Source organism: Lagenorhynchus albirostris, chromosome 2, assembly GCF_949774975.1.
Source record: "Lagenorhynchus albirostris chromosome 2, mLagAlb1.1, whole genome shotgun sequence".
Taxonomy (NCBI): domain Eukaryota; kingdom Metazoa; phylum Chordata; class Mammalia; order Artiodactyla; family Delphinidae; genus Lagenorhynchus; species Lagenorhynchus albirostris.
In genome coordinates this window covers 174,005,945-174,026,199 of record NC_083096.1, presented here as the reverse complement: position 1 = coordinate 174,026,199, position 20,255 = coordinate 174,005,945, and the positions used below count along the sequence as shown (strand labels likewise).

Sequence of the window (20,255 nt, the reverse complement as noted above, 5' to 3'; positions counted from 1 at the left end):
CGAGGTCCCCACGTGTGCTTCCTTGGAGAGTCCACAGAGCCTTAAGCATCCTCCACGGGGACCCTCCTGGCTGCTGGCAGCAGGTTGACCAGCTGTCTGTGTATTTTGGGGGTAGGGGCCCTCTCCAAAGTCCTTCTAGAGCTCCCCCCGCCAGGGCCTGAGGACATGCCGTCCCCAGCAGAGACCAGGCCAAGTTCCTCCAGGGTGAATCCACCACTTTAATGTCTTCAGAGAACCTTCAGGGAGATGGGAGGAGAGAGCAAGGAGGGGGGAGCAGGGCACCAGGGAGCAGATCCAGAGAGTGACGGACAGACAGACACTCCAGAGACAGAATCCTCGTGAAGAGCACTAAGGAGCAGATGTTAGGTACCCCAGGAGGCCACCCCGCCTCTGGGGGGGGGGCAGGAGCACAGAGGGGAGGGGCGAGGAACCGAGCCCTGGGGTCGAGGCGGGTCTCCCAGGCCCCTCCGCGGTTGTCTGCCTGGGAACCTGGCTGTTGGCCCCTCTGGGCGGCCTGCCTGCTGTCTGCTGAGAGTCCTTGAGCTCGCTGATGGCAGAAACTGCAGGGGAAGGTGCCCGCCTGAGCCGAGTAAAGAGGGAGAAGGGGATTACGGCTCCCACTGCGGGGGGCAGGTCCACAGAGGCACGGAATGGTCCCCAAGGAATGCTGGCCCCCATCCCTGCCGCACCCACCCCGTGCCTGCCCTGAGGGGTCAAGAGATGCCCAGCCAGACCCTGGTGTCCTGATACACCTGGGCTGCCCACCAGGCAAGGTCACGGCGTGAGCAGGCTCCGGCCCCCGCCTCAGTTATAGAACACCTCGTCCTCCTCCGAGAGGGAGCCACTGTCCACCGATGGGAGGGAGCCCTGCAGGCGGGCCCCACTCTCGGGCCCCGGGGCCCCCAGGAGCCGCTGCCAGCGCTGCTGTTCGGGGCTGGGGGGCTGCGGGCCAGAGGCTATGGTGGGGGGCTCGTCAGATGAGGGCCATCCATCGGGGGAGGAGAAGGCCAGAAGACTGTCATCCTGCGAGGGGACACTCAGAAGACTGTCTTGAAGGTAGATGCTCTCCAGGTCTGGAAAAGCAGCAGGGGTGTGGAGGTGAGGAAAGGAGTTCAGAAGACCCGGCTCCGCACCCTCTCCGGGAGTGTGAGGCAGGGAGAGGGGCAGAAGACCTGCCTCCAAATCTGACTTTGTCACTGCCAAGCTGTGTGACCTTGGTCACGTCACTGAACCTCTCTGAGCCCCAGTTTCTCCCTGGGGGGGTGACAGGGTGGTGGTGGCAGTGGCAGTGAGCAGAATAGTTAAGAGCAGGCTCTGGAGCCAGAGCCCTCAAATCCCTCTGCGCTCTGAGAAGTGGGACAGCCAGCGCTCTTCCCAGGCCTCCACTCCCTTCCCTGCCCTCACTGTCGCAGATGAGATAGTGGGTGCAGGCGCCACCTAGGACCCAGGCTCCCTGAAGCCCTCGGTAGGAACCTGGGGTCCTAGAAAGGTGTTAAGGCTCAGATCCTGGCTCTGATGGCTGTAGCTGTGTAATCTGAGGTGAGTGTCTTGATGCCTCCATTTCCCTCATTTGTAAAATGGAGATAACAGCACCTACTTCCTAGAGCTGTCATAAGAATAAAGTGAAATAACACATGTAAAGCACTTAGCACAGTGAGCACTTAATTCATGTTATCTATCTGTCTATCATCTGTCCTTTTCTCCTTTATGCTCGTGGCACTCCTTGGGCAACGGGCAGGGCAAGGATCACCAGCCCCATTTTTCAGATGAAGAAAAACTAAGGCTGAGGGACAGAGGGGCTTGTCTGAGGTCACAGGGCAGAGCGGGCATGCGGCCCCAGCTCTGCCACACCCAGCCCGCCCTGGCGCCCGCGGGCTGTACCCTGTAGCTGGATGACGTCCTGGGGGCTGTTCTCTGGGGGCAGCTCCTCGTCGTCCAGCGAGGACCAGGCACTCAGTGTGGCCTCCGTGATGGCAAACTGCTCGGCAACCCCTGTAGGGGACGGACCCGGCTCAGCAGGGGCACGGGCAGAGGGTGTGGGGGGCCTCCGGTGCCACGTCAGGCTGGCACCAGACACTGCCTCTTGGGGCTGCCCATCCATGCCCGGGCACGCTGATCAGCATGTGCCCACCAATGCCCCGTCCACCCCATGGCATTATTCTTGCCTGCCCAGACGATGCCCAGGGGGTGACCCTGGGTCCCCTAAGGACTACAGCCCCGGCCAGTCCCCGTCCCCAAGCTCCCCCTCCGCCCTCTGACCTGCAGCAAAGCGGGCCTCGCGCAGCTCATCTGGGAGGCAGCAGTAATGCTCGTCCTCGGCTGTGGACAACTCCCAGCCTGAGCGCTGGGCACTCCAGCCCTTCCACTCGATGAGGTGGGCCACGCGGCCACGTGCCATGGCCGTGGGCTTTGTGATGTGGTCCTTGATGCTCTGCACCACTCCTGGGGCAATTGAGGGCAGCTGAGTGATGGCTCTGACCCAAGGCCCAGCTCAGGGCCCCACCCCCAATACCCCAGGCCCTCCAGTACCTCAGGGCAATCCAATGGCCTGTACCGCACATCCATTCAGCGCCCCGTCCTCTCCCAGTGCCCTGCGTCCGCAAAACCCACACCCACAGAGCTTGCACCTGTCCAGTTCCTCCTGCCAGGACAATGCCTCGTGCCCGCTGCCCACCTGCCCCACGCCCTCCCACAGCCTGAGGCCCTCTCACGGAGATGCTCCCCACACATCTGCAGGCCCCATGCCCCCCGCCGTGTCCTGCTTCCAATCAATGCTCCTGCCCACCTGGTGCTTCTTCTCCAGAACTGTCGCACCCTTCATTCCCTCTGTGACCAAGTTTAGACCCTTCTGCTCAAGGAGATTCACTCAAGGATCCGTTCAAGACCCACCCAGCCCTCCCTGTATCCATTAGTTAACAAGTTCCAAGAGAGAGCAGCCCCTGTGCCTAGGACCCTGCCCGCTCAGCTGAGGGTGAGACCTGTAGCAGGCAGGGAAGGCTTCCTGGAAGAGGTAGACTGGAGTCCAGCTTGGAAGGCAGCGTGAGTTGGATAAACAGAGGCAAGACTGGAGGCTATTCCAGAGATGAGAAGAGGATGAAGGCATAGAAGAGTCTGGCATGGTTCCAGGACCACTGGGGACAAGACATGGGGCAACACGAGGAGCAGGGAGGCAGGAGAGGCTGGGAAGCCCAACAGGGGCCAGACCGGGGGCTCAGTGAGCCAGACTGAGGGCGCCACTGTTCTTCTTAGAGCAATGGGGAGCCACAGCAGGGTAATGAGCAAGAGAGTGACAAGCCAGACCTGTCGTTTAGGAAGAACATTAGGGGCCATTTAGAAGAGGATTAGGGGCCAAGGGTGGAGACAGGGGGACATTAGGGGCCATTGAAGGGATCCAGCAAGAGACAGGACAGGGCTGGGCAGATAGGGAGGAGGGCCTGGAGGGGTTCTTGTGAGTAGACCGGTCGGATGTGGAAGATGATAGATAGAAGGTTGTCAAGAATGATTCGGCATCTCCTTTAACCCAGGCTGAGAACTCAGATCTGGGAGTCACTGGTCCCAGAAGCCATAACGTGAGAAGCAGCAATATTTAAGAAAGAAAGGCATCCATGAAGGAAACTGAGACATAAAGCTCTGGGGAAACGGGAAAGATGGAGGTGGAAAGAAGGGGGAGACCCCCCCCCACAGGTTGGGGAGTGCTGGCAACCAGAGAAGGTTTCTGGAGGCGGTGGTTCAGTGGCCCCCCGAGGCGCAGGTGAGGTGGAGGGAAGGGGTTTCAGGTGGAGGGAACGACAGGGGCAAATGTGTGGGGGCAGCAAGGGCCCTCTGGGGAGCTGTGAGGGATGTAAAGAATGGGAGCCTGAGGATCAAGGAGCAGAGCTGCGAGCAGAGGCTGGCTGGCCGAGAAGAGCCGGCGCTGTGGTCAACGCGGGGCAGATGCCGTGCTGGTCCGGCGTGCCCACCCCCTGCCGCTGCAGGTGCTGCTGCCGGCTCATACCTGTGCCCTTCTTGGGAGCCTTGCCCTTAGCTGATGGGAGCTGCCTCACCCAGAGATGCTCGGAAGGTGGCAGCCAGTGATGGACCGATGGAGGAGTAATATGAAACCAGCCACCTTGGGACTTCCCTGGTGGCGCAGTGGTTAAGAATCCGCCTGCCAATGCAGGGGACATGGGTTCGAACCCTGGTCCGGGAAGATCCCACATGCCGCGGAGCAACTAAGCCCACGAGCCACAACTACTGAGCCCGCGTGCCACAACTACTGAGCCCGCGCGCCTAGAGCCCGCGCTCCACAAAGAAGAGGGGCCCCCACTCACGCAACTAGAGAAAGCCCGTGCACAGCAGTGAAGACCCAACACAGCCAAAACAAACAAACAAACAAATACATTTATAAAAACAAAACCCAGCCACCTCGCCCCAAAGTGCCATGAATTCTGTGGTGCAAGTCATGCTCCTGTGCTCCCCATGGGATCAGGCTGAGAAAGACAAGACTTCTGCAGCTACACCTCTGCTGAGCTCCCTCCCCTGCCCTGTCCTGCTGCCCTTGCTCCCTACAGGCTTCCTCCGAGAATAACCTCTCAGGAAATCACTAGCACAATTCCCCTCTCAGGCTCTGCTTCTAGGGAATCTGACCCAAGTTGGCACGAGGGCAGGTTTCATGTGCTGCAGAGAAGCAGGGAGACCACAGCTGGCAGACACCTGGAAAATTGGGGCCATCCCCTCAGAACTTGTGGAGAACCCAACAATTTAACCCATGGTGGGGTCGGGGGTGGGGTGGGGTGGGCAGGAGCCCTAAGTCCTGCAGAGCTCAGCACGGAACCTGGCATTTAGAAAATGCTGAATCCAGCAGGGCCACAGTCCTTCCAGCTGCAATTCAGCTTTGACCTTCCCACCGCCAGTGCCTGGGGGTTGCTACGCGAACTTCCAGGACAGGAGAGGGCAGCTGGAGCTTACCCACGAGGGACGAGGTGGCCAGGGCTGCCACGTTGTAGTTGCTGGAGCAGGATCTGGAGTCGGACAGGTAGCCGTTGGTGGTCTGGAAGCACCTCTGGAGAAACAGGGGTGGGGGCTGAGCAGGGTGGGGCAGACCTGCAAGATGATTTCCCCCCACCCCTCCCATCCCCATTATGCACCCTCCCCACGTCCTCTGGCCATCTTGCCACTCCCCCACAGGACCATCCCCAGCCCTGTTTCCATCAGGCCCCCCTCCCCCAGGGCTGGCAGCCCTGTGTGCCCAGGCTGGGCCCAGCAGAGGGAGGGGCAATGGTGTCAGCTGGGGCTGGCTAGACTGGGGGATGGGCAAGTGCACTGACCTGCCAAGGATCCCAACAGAAATCCATCTGTTTGTCCTAAAACAAGAGGAGAAAGAGGAACAGGCAGGGTCTGGCCCACTGCGCCAGCAGATGGCGCGAATCCTGGAGCCCTGGCTGGTGGTGTGGGTCAGCCTTCTGGTCGCCCCTGAGGTCGGGGTCTGCCTATTCATGGGTCATGCCCTGGTGTCCCCTGGCATGCAGACAGAGGAGCAGGGGGTGCAATGATGGCTCTGCCAGGAGACGCAGTGGGTTAGGGGATAGATCAGACCTGGGCTGGCCTTTGACTCTGCCACTTCCACCTGGGTATCCTTGGACTAGTGACTTAACATCTCAGAACATCAGCTTCGTCCTCTGTAAAATGGTAACAATGCCATTTATCTCACAGGTTGTGCTGAAGCGTAAATGACATAACGTAGGCAAAGTGCCTAGCACGACGCTTAGCATGTGGTATGTGCTCAAAAAAAAAAAAAAAAGGGGTAATTATATCAACTGGTAGGTTCAAGCCACAACCTCTGGGGCAAAGATGGAAATTATGCACGGGATTTGCGGCCCTAGCAAGATCGTCCTGATCTACCTGGACTGAGAATTCCATTCCTGTACTCTCCAGCTGGAGTGCAGGCTGCTAAGGAGTCCGTGGGCTGGTAACAGAACATCTAATCTGCAAGGCTGAGTTAACTTGGGTGGGAAGCCCTTCAGCGTGGGACTCTCTTTTCTAAATAGGTCTGGTCCAGTCCCTGATGCCCAGCCCAGTTCAGACCTTCATCCAGCTGCATACCAACCCTGAGGGGTAGCGGCCAAGTTCGGCAGGGACAGAGGAGGCTGAGATGGTTTCTGCTCCCTGTGGGGGGCCGTAGGGCACAGCCCAGGAACCAGGGCATACGTGGGGGTGAGGGTGGGGACGAAGCGTGACCAGCTACCTTGCCAATGACATGGTCTGGGGCCACGATGGGTGGGCGGCCGGAGGGCGAGTCTGGGCTCAGGGGGGCCGTGCCTTGGGGCATGGGGCAGTCCTTGTGGGTACTTGTGAGCAAATCTGGAAAAAAGAAAGACAAGGAACTTAGAAAAGCCCAGAGCTCTCTTGCTCACGAAGCTTGTTCAAGCCAGTGCTGAGAGATGGGCGTTACTATATTATTACATCATTTCATAGAAAACAGACTCAAGCTCACAGCAGGTGAGGAGGAGTCCAGCCAGATCCCCTCAGTGGGGGTTACTTGCCCACCTGCTTGTTATTCCATTTGCACTAATTCTAGTACCCACACTCCAGCAATTTTTTGACCTCACGGAGACCTCCAATCCACTTATTCTACCTTCCACTAACTCCTCATGTCCTCACTTCCCTCCTGGCCCAGCTAAGACTTACTGGCTCATCCTACGAGCTCTCCTTTGCAGACACCCTTAACTCTCTTAAGCCTGTTTAGTCTAACCCTCTGCCTGCTTCGTGCCTGGACCCTTCGAGCTGCACGTCGCTGGGGAAAGTCACGGGCGTCATGTTAAACCGGCGCCTGCCGGCCTCACACAGCCCGCTACCCAAGGATCCTCCTAGGTTTCTGATTCCTGCTAGTTTGCGTCCTGCGAGGTTGACTACCTCATCCTCTTTCCTTCTTGAACTCCCAACACTGACACCCCTGCTGCTCCCCGGACCTTGCTGCTGGCTTCTCTCCAGCCCTCAATGCAACCCAGGAGCCATCAGAAGGCATCACCCCACTCTCTCCACCTCAAATCATTGCCCTGCCCGCATGCCACATCGTCTGCTTTCCCTCTTGTGACAAAGGAATAACTGTCCCCGCGCTCGGTCCAAGACCAGTCCCTCCCCGCCCCCCCGCCCGGGAGTCTGGGCCCCGTCTCTGCCCTCCCTCCAGGGCGGGCTTCTGTGCTTTCTCGTGTTGCCTGTGTTCCCTCCCCACCAAGTCAGCCCATCAGTGGGGCATGGGCTGCAATGCCTCGCGGCCCAGGGACTCTTGCCAGCATCCCCGCTCCTCTCTTCTGCCTCATGGAGTCCCCTCACCTCTGGGCCAGCCCCCAGCCCCCTCTCTTCCCCCCTTTAAAGACCTACTCCCAGCCCCTGCTTCCCTCTACTCCGTGCTCACTCCTCTGTCCCCTTCGTGGCCAGACTTGTGTCCGACCTCAACTTCCCATCTTTTCCCATTTTCTCCTCCGCCTGTCCCAACCAGCCTTTCATGAGACAGCCCTTGGCAAGTGGCCAGAATCCTGCACTGGGGTGGGGGGGTGGGGGGGGCAAGTTCAGCGGCCCCATCTTCGGTGGCCACCCAGGAGGCACAAGGGTGTCGCCCATCCCTCCTTCCCTCTCCAGCCACACCCTTCTCCCGGCTTCCCTCCCACCTCCATGGCACTCTTCTTCATCCTCCCTCACTGTTCATCCCCTGAGCCCGCCCCACCGCTCCATCCCGCGCCCCTTGCCTCCCTTCTCTCTCTCCCAAGAGATCTCACCCATACGTGGCTGACACCCACATTTACACCTCCAGCCCCGACTCTTTGCTTGAGCTCTTGAATGAGTTTCCAGCTCCCTATGTGGGTGCCCAACAGGCATCTCAAGCAAACCCCGGGCAAAATGGAACTTGCAAACCTGAGTCCATCTTCCTTTACTTCCCCAATTCTAGAAAATGATGCAATGGTCTGCCCAGCTGTACCAACAAAAAATCCAGGAGCTTTCTGGCTGTCCTGCTTTCCCCAACAACCCCATCCAATCACCCAGCAAGTCCCACTGGCTCTCTCTCAGAGCTCCATTCCAGATTTATCCTTCTCCATACCCGCCACTGTTCCCCTGGTGGGACCCATCACCTTCTCTCACCAACAGTCACCTGCTTCCCCTCCTGGCCCTGCCATCCACTCTCTACCCAGCAGCACAGGGACATCGCATTCCAGGTCAGACTGTCTTCACCTGCCCTGGCTTCCTTGCATCGCACTTTAGGAGAAGAGCCAGCCCCTCACCTCGGCCTTCAGGGCCGTACACGTCAGCTCGCCCACTCCTGACCTCAGTCCTCTGCCCGCCCCCTCGCTCACTGTTTCGGCCACTCTGGCCTCCTTGCTGCTCCTCCAATGGCCAAGCTTGTTCTTTGGCCTTGCTGTCCCCTCCCCTGTGCCTGGAACACTCTCTCCCCAGATCTTCCTGAACCTCATCATCCAGGACTCAGCTCAAGAGAGCCCTTCCCTGGCCACGCTGTTCAATGTGGCCCTCCCTGTCCCCATGCCGGCCACCAGTCATCACCCTCTGATATTTTTGTTTATTTAAGCGTCCGACCGCTCTCCCCACAACGAAAGTGAGCACCTTGAGCACGGAGACCATGGCAACCCTGCTCAGCGCTCTGCGTCTTAGAGCCCCGCCTGCACTTAGTAGGTGCTCTGTAAACATCTGTGGGGATGATGTCCACCTTTATTACAGCATTTAGCACAGGATGTCTGGTAAAATTATTCATGTGTGTGGTGGGGGCGGGGCAGGCATCGGCCTGCCCCTGATGCATCCCCAGGGCCCACCACACTGTAAGTTCACAGTCCTTGCTGAGGAAATGAACACCTTGACCTGAGCAACTGGAATTGCTGGACTGAATCGTTGGGCCAAATTGAAGAGGACTCCTCCACCCCCCCACCCCCCCCCCCCAATGACAGAGAACACCATGATCATTCATTTGATTCATGCATTTAGTTACTCTTCCATTCACTGAAAAGTATTAGCTGAGCACCTACTATGCGCCTGGGGACACAATGGTGAAGAAGACAGAGGTGGTTTCTGCCCTCATGGAGCTGACGTTCTAGTGAGGGAGAGAGACTATTAACCGAAAACTCACAAATGAGTCAGACCCATTAGGAAACAATAATAGCTATGAAGGAAAAAATGACAGCGTAAGTGGGAGAGGCTAGAGAGGGCTTCTCAGAGCTGAGGCCTGAGCATCAGGAAAAGCCCTGTTATGTCCAGATCTGGGGGATGATCGTTCATTCATTCATTCATGCATTCATTCATCCATCCATCCATCCATCCATTCCTTCACCCGCTGAGCACCCATCTACTGGACGTCTACACTGTGCAAGCACCTGGGTACAAGGTAGGATTAACTCCATCCCTGCCCTCGGGGAGCTCCCAGTTTGATGCAGGAACACCTCCCCCGCAGAGCCCCTCATTCAAACACAAGGCTGAGCCAGGGGAACAGCAGTACCAGAGGACCTCTCTGCTTTCTGCATTCTCCTTTCTCAGCGTGATGGCAGACCCCCACCTTGACCTAGAGAGGAAGGAATCTGTGGCTCAACCTGACAGGTGAGGAAACTGAGGCACAGATGGAGAAGCCACTAGCCCCAGGCACACAGTCAGTCGCCGGCAGTCAGGACCTGAGTCCTGTGGGTCTGACGCCGAGGTTCACTCTCTTCCAAAGCACAAAAAGAGTTTTGATGAGCTCAGGGTGGGGGTTGGGGGCTGCGCAGGAGAGCTGATGGCAGGGAGTTGGCCAGGAGGTAGGCGGTCCAGGAGAGCTGGGGATGGTGGTGCGGGAAGACGGTGGGGACGGCGCGGGTGGGCGGGGCTTGCACGAAGCCATGGGGTCTGGAAGGAGTCGGCCAGGAGCAGAAGCGTCTGGGCTGCCACAGGGAGGGGGGCCCTCTGCGGGACACTGGTCCCAGCCTGCAGCCTATCCAGCCCTGGGCACTGGCTCCCACCACCCCTTTCTGGCTTGGGCCAGCGCGGGCAGAGGCGGAGGAGCTGACGGCATGGAAGCCGACGGGGCTTCCTGGAAGAAGCTGAGGCCAGGGAGGGTCTGAGGCTGGAGATGAGAGACGTCAGGCAACCCCAGAGACGGGGCTGGGGGCGCCACGGGTGGATGGAGGAGAGTGGGCTGAACTGGAGACTCGGGGTAACGGGGAGGGAAGAACTGGGTGGCAGGGGATGCTGTGGCTGTTGCACCCAATCCCCCAGATCCCGGTGGATCTGTTTCTCCCGATTTTGTGCACCCACAGTCCCCTCCCCACGTACTTTGCTTCCAACAGGCAGCACCTGAGGCTCTTTCTAGGCGGGCTGCCCGCGGGCAACTGGGCTGAAACTGAGAAGTGATGCTGCTCCCACCGGAGCGGCCCTTAGCCCATGACTGGAGGGGCAGGACCCCAGGTCCTCTGTTCTGGGTGGGAAAACACTGAGCTTCACTTTCATCCCAGAGTTCCCTGTGGGATTAGGCGGAAACCACCCCCCGCAGGACGACAGACACCCTTTCCTGGCTGCATCTCCTCTGCCTCACTCTCTCCACTCCTGCACTGGTTTCCTCTCTAAGATTTCCTTCACATTCCAGCTGTACCCACTCACACTCCAGCTGTACCCCCATCCCCGTTTCAGGGTCTGCTCCTGAGGAACTGCTCCTAAGACAGCTGGGTGAGGCTCTGGTGCCAGACTGCCCGGTTCAAATCCTGGGTCTGCCCTTTATGACCGTGGGACCTTGAACAAGTGACTTTGCCTCTCCAAGCCTCTACTTCCACATCTGTAAAATGGGCAGCTGAGGGGGACTGCTCCTTTCCTCAGGAATTGTCTACCAGGATCCAAACTGAGAACCAAGACGCTTTGAGGGCCCCGCTTTTGAAGAAAGTCGCTGTCAGGGGGTGGAGGCGGGATGGGGGTAGCAGACGCTCTCTTCAAAGTGGCTGAAACCGGCTCTGCTACCCCAGCTGTCAACCCCCTTCTGACTCTGACTACCTATTTCTCCCCACGGGGGCTCCCAGAGACTCCCCTGCAGAAATCTGGGAGGCCTGCAAAGGGGAACATTGTGTTGTCAAGGGTCAAGGAGACACTGAGGAAGGGGCCAGGTTTGAGCCTTGCTCCGCCCAAGGCTCCATTTTTGCTCCATTCTTGAGCAGTCCCCTAAGAGGGCTGCTTGCAGGCAAGAGGACCCCAGCCCCAAGAGGCTGCAGGGTGGATCACTTTAGGGGGAAAAGGGAATTCGGCAGGGAATGCAAGAGGTCAAATCAGGTCAGATCTCCCACAACATGGGCTCTATAGTGGGGAGCCCCTCCCGCCGCCACCATGGCTCCCCAGAGAATTCACACATGCTAACCCGAGAGACCCTGGCCCCCCTCCCACCTCATGTCCCTCCTCTCCTCCTCTCTCACTCCAACACACTCCTGCCTCAGGGCCTTTGCACTGCCCGTTTGTTCCTTTTCTCCATCTGGGACTCTCCTGCCACCTACAGGTTCACTCCCTCCCTCCGTTCATGTCTCTGCTCAAATGTTACAACCTCAGCGAGGCCTCCCCCAACCATCTTATTTAATATGACACCCGACTCTTTCTATCCCTTCACCCTGTTTTACACCCATCACTCCACAATGTGTGTGTCTGTTTCCTTGTTCATGGTTTCTCACTGGAACATGAGCTCTGTGAGGACTGGGACCTGGTGTTATTTGCTACGTTAGTCCCAGCACCTGCCTAGGGCCTGGCACATAGTAGGTGCTCATTAAACATTTGTTGTAAGAATGAATATTTGCTTGCCTACAACACAGAGGCTTCATCGCTGAGCCAGTGGTAGCCAAGGGAGACCACTAGAGCTCCAGATAAATACAAATGTCTAGGCCATTTTTTCTCAAGTTCCTCATGCCAGACCCCACCATGTCAGAGAAGAAAGGGACCCAGAGAGGAGAGGGAGGCCTGCAGAGTAAAGAGCAGCCAGCCATGGCCGACGGGGAGAAGGAGAGGGTCAGACGGGATGCGAGATGCAAGTTGTCATCCAAACTGGGTGGACTGTACTTATTGTCCAAAAGAGGCTAGAGAGTTCTGGAATCTGCCTGAAGGCTGTTACGGGTGGGCAGGTCAGGGAGGTTCAAGTGAGACTGTCTGGAGAGGGGACTGGAGAAAAGGAAAGTGGAGCCAGGTTAAGCCCCCACCCGCTGAATCCACAGCTCAGTGACCCGGGCGCTAAGAGCAGCGAGGGCAGCATGGGATCATGGGGGCTAAGCCATGCACCCCACAGTGTCCAATACATCTTGCTCTTTATGCCCAGTCCTGGCTGTGTGACCCTGACAGAGTCCTGCCCCCCTCCGGGCATCAGAGTTTCCATGTGTGCAAAGGCAACGTTCCAGGTCCCTCAAAGGTGGTGTTCAAACCAGGGGCGCATCCTTTAGTGGGTCAAGCAAGCAATTTACTAGGTCATATTTTAAAAGAATGAAGTAGAATTGAGTAGAATAGAAAATATCAGGACCCACTGCAGAGACAGGCTAAGTCTTATTTCACGAAGCCTCTGTTTAAATTGCACAGACACACATGTGTGCACCTGTGTATGTACTGGATTACGATGCAAAATAATTTATTCTTATGGCTCCAGTCAAAAAAGTTTGAGAGTTGCACTCTTAAGGTGCCAGCCTGCACAAGCTGGGGCCTCCAAGGTGGAGACAGGGTGATGCTGGCTACAGCCTACCCCTGGGAACTCTGAAGGGTGAGGGAATATCTCCAGGCCCTGCCCATCGCCCGAAGCTGTTCTAAAACTCCGCAACCACAGGCCAGGGAGCAAGGGGAGCTGGCAGGTGATGTCCAAGGCCTGGAGGGACGTGACTTGAACAAAGTTATCTGTCGACGTGGTGGCGGACGTGGGCTCCTGGCTCCCAGCCCCCTCCCCAGCTTTCCTGCCCCCCACCTCAGCGGGGGTGCAGGCGCCTCTGCCAAAGCTGCCTTCTCCCCTGAGGACTTTGGCCCCGTGATGTCACAGGCTGGTTGCTATGGAGACGTCAGGTAATGAACCAGCCCAGGGTGAAATCACAGGCTGCTTTTCGCCCAGCTGGGACCGGCAGCCACGTCACCACCGGCAACTGGAAAAACACAGCTTTCATGTGGGGTGGGGGCTGGGGGATAGCCTGAGGAGACCCCTAGCCTCTGGTCCTGTGGGCACCTTCCTCTCCCAAGGGAGCTGTGGGGATACCCCCCCTTTCCCAGTCCACACCCTACTCCCCCAAACTCAAGGTCTGAGGCTCCTTCTGACTGCCCCCCTCCCCCACCTGCCCTGGCCACAGAAGTGACGGGCCTCTGGTTGCCACGGCAGCCTGGACGGGGCCACCCTGATCCTTCAAAGAGAGGGGTGCCATCTAGATGTCCCCTCCATCCCTCTGCCTTCAACCGGAGCTTCCCTGCGAACCAAGGATGCTTCCTGCCTTCCCATGCCAGCTCCTCAACCTGCTAGAGTCCAGCCACCCGAGCAGATCCTCCTGATGTTTCACCTAAACCCCCCTGGCTGCAAACGCTCCCACACTGGTTTTCTCTGCTCGTTCCTTGGGTGCGTCTGCAACACTACCACCCAGATTCTTCTCACTTCCTTCCCAGTCGTCCAGCCCCTTGAGCTGTTCCTTGGTGCCTATGTCCCAGCCCACTTGTCATCGTGGCTGCCACCTCCCCCAAAGTGTCTCCCAGGGCTCCACACCCCGGGAGGACATAGTGGTTCCAGGCTTAACCTTGCTCCTTCTCAGCAGCCCAGAGAGGGCAGACCTCCTCTTGAAAGCACACAGTAAACTGAGCAGCAGTCGAAGCCCCTTGTGATGACCCTCCCTGGACAGTCACGGGCCTCCCCACTAAGCTTCTTGGGACCCCTGCGGCCAAGGGCACGATGCGGTCCTCCAGCCATCCGCGCCCTAGGTGTGTGCCGCGCAGCTGTAACATGCCAGGTTCCTGCCTTGCACCGAAGACAGCACAGGGGGCAAGGCCTTCCTTGCACAGTCCCTGCCCTGGGTTTAAATCCTGGCTTTTCACTGTCAGCTCCAGGGCTGTGGGCCTGTGACGCGGCCCCTGGGAGCCTCAGGTTCTCATCTGTGACATGAGAATACTGGCGGGTGGCCGTGAGGATGAAGCACTCCATAAACGACAGCGGCTCTGTCCCCCCTCTCCTCCCAGACCTCACATCCTCTTTCTGGACCCTGGGACAGATCTCAGGCACCACTCCTCTGGTCCTTCCCCAGGGCTGGAGCTTGCCCTGGGGGACTCTGCAGACGGAGGCCACCAAGGGTGAGTCCTTGTGAGTCACTGCCATGGCCGCAGTCCGTCCCTCTGAACTTGGCAGTGGCCTGGCCTTTAGGAGACAAAGTGTCCCCCGCCCCCCAGGACACTGATTTACAGGTCACCAGCTCCATGTCCACGGCAGTAGCTCCATAAGTGAGTCGATACAACTCAGAGCTGCCCAAAGGGGTCCCTTTCCATGTTCTCTTCAGGACTTTCCACACATCCTAGCTCCTTTTTACTCCCTCTGCCATCCTGTGGCCCAACTTCTTTGAACACCCTGATCTAGCCTCACCTCCTCCAGGCAGCCTGCCTAGATTGTCTTCAGATGTATTAGGCTATTACCTTACCAGCAGCCCTAATGGGCAAAGTCTGGCATACAGTGATTTGCTTGCACTGTTCATTGAACACCTACTATGTGTCAGGTACTATCCTAGGCCTTTCGATCCATTATCTCTGATTCAATCTTAATAACAACCCAGCAAAGTAGGTACTGTTATGCCCATTTTACATATGGGGAAACTGAGGCTCAGAGAGGTTAAATCACCTCTGCAACGTCACTTACTAGTAAGTGGCAGAAATGAGGTTCAAACCTAGGCCAGTCTGAAACGCCAAAGCTTGTGCTCCAACCACCGACCAGCGCTGATCTCCTGAGAGGGTCCTCAGGCTGTTTTTCCACCTGTGTGTCCGGCCTCCCCCACTAGACAACTCCAAGGGCAAGGTTGTGTCTCCCTCCTCAGACTGTGAGCTTCTAAATGGCAAGGCCGATGGGGGCGGGGGATGAATTGGGAGATTGGGATTGACATATATACACTATTGATGCTATGTATAAAATAGATAACTAATGAGAACCTACTGTATAGACAGGGAACTCTACTCAATGCTCTGTGGTGACCTAAATGGGAAGGAAATCCAAAAAAGAGGGGATATATATGTATACGTATACCTGATTCACTTTGCTGTACAGCAAAAACTAACACAACAGTATAAAGCAACTATACTCCAATAAAAATTTTTTTAAAAGCGGGGGCAAGGCCCCATCTACCCCTTCCTCAGTCTCTCCACCGTGCCCAGGGGGACTCTGCTCACGGCTCTGCTAGGGCCAAAGTGAGACGGGCCTTGGGGGCTGGGAATGGAGGGGTCACAGTCAGTGGGCCTGAGTACTGGGGGTGGTTCTGGTCGGCTCCTTTAGAGCTTGTGCCTCCTCCCAGACATAATCAGATGCCTGGCCTTCCAGAAGGAACTCCTCGGTCTCCAGTTTCTGCTCTCACCACCCGCCAGTGCCCGGTGCACTAGATCCAGGCGGGAGGTGCAGGGGGGTGGGGGTGGGGGTGGGGCAAGAGGCTGATGGGTTGGCCTGGAGGAGTGGGCTGGGGCGGAAAGGGACAGGCAGAGAGGCTCCGGAGCCAGGGGCATGGGATGGGCACTGAGAGACCCGGAGCTGGACAGAGGGGGGTAGACAGATTGCTCTGTACAGATTGTCACCATCGGTGGTAGCAAAGCCCAAACCAAATGCTAACACTGGAGTTATTCCAGAGGGCTGAATTTCTTGAGCGTTGGCCACACGCTCAGTACCTCCCTCCATGTGGGGACAGGAGAAAGCAAAGGGCAGGTGTTCCGTGCTCAGGCTCTGGGATCCTGGATCCCAGACAGTCCTGGATTCAAATCCTGCCTCTCTGTGTTCTGGCTGTGTGACCTCAGGTAAGACCCTTCCCATCTCTGAGCCCTACATCCCCCCTCCAGGGCTGAATGAGGACTAACGAGGCCAGGTGAGTGATGCCTCAGGCAGCGCAGGATAAGCAGCCAACAAATGGTGGCTTAAAAATAGATAATGAACACAAAATAGCCTCCAGAAACAGCCTTTGTTGCCTTAATCTGGTCCCAATCACTTTCCCCCATGTTCTCAGCACCTCATTTGCTTGTTTCTTTTCCCATGAGGCAGGACGGTGCTCTGAAGCCTCTGTAGCTTGCCCTTTCCCAGCCAAGAGAGGGTCTGGATTAGCTGTCTACACAGAAGGGTAATAATAAAAATTAAAGTGACAGCTAACACAGTATTTACTACATGCCAGGTACTGGTCTGAGTGCTTTACGTGAATTAAGTCATTTAATCCCCTCCCAGTAACTCGAAGATGTCAATACCAGTGTTATTCCCATTTTACAGACGAGAACACTGAGATACATATACAAGGTTAAGTAACTTGCTGAGGTCACAAAGCTAGTGGATGGCGGAGCAGGGATGCGAACCCAGGCTAGCCGGCTCCAGAGTCCACACTCTTTTTTTAAAAAAATTAATTAATTTACTTTTGGCTGCGTTGGGTCTTCGTTGCTGCATGCGGGCTTTCTCTAGTTGCGGCGAGTGGGGGCTACTCTTCGTTGTGGTGCATGGGCTCTAGGCGTGCAGGATTCAGTACTTGTGGTGCATGGGCTTAGTTGCTCCGTCACATGTGGGATCTTCCCGGACCAGGGCTCTACCCGTGTCCCCTGCATTGGCAGGCGGATTCTTAACCACTGTGCCACCAGGGAAGTCCCAGAGTCTGCACTCTTAGCCTCCCAGGCCTGGCTCGCAGAAGCTAACTGCTGCCCAGTGCTGGGATGGGGTGGCTCTCCCAGGTGTGGCTTGCACCTGGGGTTTGGCTGGGGTGGCCCCCGTTGCACGTGGGCTCTGGACTTGGTATGGGCGTCAGCAGGAGGTCAGCAATTCCTGGCCTGGCTGCAGGTTGAGCCCTTGACACAGGGAAGTGCTTCAAGTAACAGGGCTGTTGTTAGCAACTGGTGCAGGTGTGGAGACTCAGAGGCTCGTGGGGGCTCCAGCTGGCAGCTGGAGAGGAGTAGGACAGCCCGGCCCTGGGTCCGAGGGCTGGCTGTGTGGTGCAGAGGACAAGGGCCCAGGCTCCAGAGTCAGCGTGACTGGGTTCAAGTCCTGCTTCTGCTCTTTCTTTCTTTCCTTCTCCCTTTCTCTCTCCCTTCGTTCTTTCAAAATATTTATTTATTTATTTTTGGCTGCATCGGGTCTTAGTTGCGGCATGCGGGATCTTTCACTGTGGCACGCGGGCTTCTCTCTAGTTGTGGCGCGAGGGCTTAGTTGCCCCGCAGCATGTGGGATCTTACTTCCCTGACCAGGGATTGAACCTGTGTCCCCTGCATTGGAAGGCGGATTCTTAACCACTGGACCACCAGGGAAGCCCTGCTCTTTCTTAGCTATGCAGCCTCGGGCTCTGCTCAGTTTCCCTGCTTGTAAAAATGGGGACTGTGATAGTATAAGACCCCAAGTTAGCTAGTTGCGCCTTGAATGTTCCCACCAGTACTCGGTAAGCCGTAAGCACTCTGGGAGCATTAGTGATGACTAGAGGGGTGGGTGGCCTCCACTTAGTGGTTTGGTCACCCAGAACCCGGAGTACTGGGACGACGGCTGTCCTCTGCTGAAGTGGTCTCACACCTTCTTTACGGGCATCCAACTCGCCTGCGTGCATGTTGAGACTGGAAGTAGGCCGACCCCTCAGGACGGGGACAAGGTCAGAATACACAACGGGGAGCCCAAGCCACTGAAGGAAGGGTGGAGAAGACCCATCTCAGGCCAGTGTGACCTCAGACAGGCAGGGCAGAGGGTTCCAGCACCAGGTATGGGGTAGCAGCCAGAGGACCTGGGTCCCAGCCCCAATCCTGGCACCATCTGGCAGCCTGACCTTGGTCTGCAGGTCACAGGCAAGTCCACCTGGGGCTGGGCCTCCAGCACCTGGCACAGGATGGCCAAGTGATGGGGGAGGGACACAGTCAACAAGGAAACACCAGATCCCCAACACCTGGAGCCTGCCCAGAGCCTTCGAGGTTTCTGCAGACACACTGAGAGCCTGTGGGTTCTGAAGAACACGAAATACTCTTCACTCTTAATACCACCTTCCCCTCTGGCCAGGCTGTAGGCGTCAGAGCACATGCTGTGCTGGGCTCACCGCCTCTGGGTGCCCAGCATGTAAACAGTGCCTGGCACACAGTAGGTGTCATGCTAACAGCAGCTTAATGAATAAATAAGTGAATGAACCTTACGCAGCCTAAGCCCCACCCAGGATCCCAGCCCCGACACCCTCCTGAGACACCCTAAGCCACTTACCTGAATGTCCCACATGGACTTGTGGGCAGAGCCCCACAGAGGCCAGAGGATGGGGGGAGGGGACAAGGTCCCCTCCAGAACCTGCCCAGCCCCTCCCCAAGGCCTGGGCATCCCTCCACACCTGAGTAAGCTACTGGGGGTGATGGGTGGGGTGGCAGCCCCCCAAGGCCATGGTTGGAGTCAGTGGATTGGGCTTCAGCCTGCAGAGCTGGAGCCAAGGCCTCAGTCACCCCCTCACCTCACCCCCCCCAACTGGTCCCACTGTGGGGTGAAGTTACCAGGGTGGGAGAATGACCCAGCCAGCCTCTTCTACAATGCTGCTCAGCAGCCTGTCGGGAAACTGATGGTGGGGAGGGTTCCAAAGACCCATCTGCCCACCCCCCCTGCTCTGTGTAGAAGTCCCTGCCACCCCCAAACCTCCCCCCACCCAGGGCAGCTCTCTCAGGCTCCCTGGGGACCACCTTGGGGAGAGCCATGGAGCTCAGGCACAGAAGGAGAGTGGGATAGTGCCCAAAGGCCCAGGGGTTACTGGGAACATCAGCTGTCTCTGTCCCTTCCTGTCCCCTGACCGAGGATGGAGGTGGGGCTGAGGAGTTAGGGATGAGGGTGGGGGAAGGGGAACCTCCTTTATAACCTGTTCATCTCCATTAACCCCTTGCTGCCAATGGGGTTCAGGGTCTCTGAAGACAGGGGCATGGGGTAAGGGGACAGAGTGGGGACACTGAACTACTAAGGCCTGTGTCTTGCGGGGTGTGGGAAGGAGGGTCAGCTTGCTCTCCTGGTGCCCCGCAGTGACCCCAGAGAAGCCAGGAGCAAGCAGAAGCCTCCGTCCCTTCCGAGGCACACGGCAGGGGGTGTGTGGCTGCCTGCTGGAAAGGAAGCGACCCTGCTTCTGCCGCCTGGTGCGGTGTGGGTCTAAGCGGGGCTGGGGATGCGGTGACCTCCCCACGCTCTCTCTCCGCGCTGCTACCCCCCCCCCCACAACGCCCTGTCCCCCTCGGGGCACCGTGTCCCCTGGGGCTCGGCGGGGGTGGGGTGCGGCCGGCCGGGAAGGGCGGGTCGTCCCCACTACCCCCACCGAGGTTCTTTGGAGCGGCCGAGGGGACGTGCGCGCGTCCCCGGCGCGGGGCCCCGGACGCCCGATCTCCTTCCCTTACGGTCCGCGGCCCCCTCACCTCGCGACACGCAGGAGCCCATCACGGGGCCGCGGGGCCGGGCCGCTGCGCCTTGGGTGCGCCGGGCCGCCGGGCGCTCATGTCTCCTCGGGCTCGGGGCTCACGCGCGGCGCTGGCGTAGCGGAAGCGCGGACGAGCGGAGAAGGGGCCGGGGCTCCGCTCGCCTCAGCCGCCGCTCCCGCCGGGTCGTCCACGCCAACGCCGCCGCCGCCGCCGCAGCGCCCGGCTCGCCTCGCGCCGCCGCCTCGCGAGCCGCGCCCGCCCCTGCCAGACGCGGGCAGCACGGCGGGCGGGGCGGCCCCGCGGAGCGCTCGCCCGGAGCCCCGAGCCCCGAGCGCGGAGCCCGCGAGGCCGCTCCGCCCCCAGCGCGCCCGCCGCCTGCAGACCTGTTGCAGCAGCCCGGCTGGGGGGTGGCGGCGGGGTAAGCAGGAGCCCGGCGGGGGGCGGGGGGAGGGGAAGGGGAGCCAGAGGGGGAACCTCTGGCCCTCCCGCCTCCCGCGCCACTAGGCGACAGGGGCTGAAGGTCAGGGAAGAGGGCGGTGGGGGCGGGGAGATTCCGGCATTTGGGGCACAACCTGGCCGAGCGCAGTAACAACAATTCCATTGTACCCATTTTGCAGGGGAAGAAACAGGCTCACGGAGGTCGGATGCCTCGCCTGAGGTCCCTTAGCTGTGAGGGACATCGACTTTTGACCATCAGCTTCTCAGTGGGG

At 58.4% G+C, this 20,255-nt stretch overlaps 1 protein-coding gene across 4 annotated transcripts; it reads right to left on the bottom strand.

The window, feature by feature from the left end:
• Positions 1-222: 222 nt before the first annotated feature.
• FAM131C (family with sequence similarity 131 member C) lies at positions 223-19,719 on the bottom strand. Of its 4 annotated transcripts, none has more exons than XM_060142808.1 (7): positions 19,543-19,719; positions 6,224-6,339; positions 5,307-5,342; positions 4,948-5,041; positions 2,260-2,442; positions 1,882-1,992; positions 223-1,073 (listed from the first exon to the last, which is right to left on the bottom strand). In XM_060142808.1, the coding sequence occupies exons 1-7, from the start codon at positions 19,562-19,564 to the stop codon at positions 805-807; spliced, it is 831 nt and encodes a 276-aa protein (XP_059998791.1). In that variant the 5' UTR covers positions 19,565-19,719; the 3' UTR covers positions 223-804. The 4 variants fall into 4 exon arrangements, with proteins under 4 accessions (XP_059998791.1, XP_059998792.1, XP_059998793.1 ...); XM_060142809.1 differs by having other exon boundaries at positions 5,307-5,333; XM_060142810.1 differs by lacking the exon at positions 5,307-5,342.
• Positions 19,720-20,255: the final 536 nt, after the last annotated feature.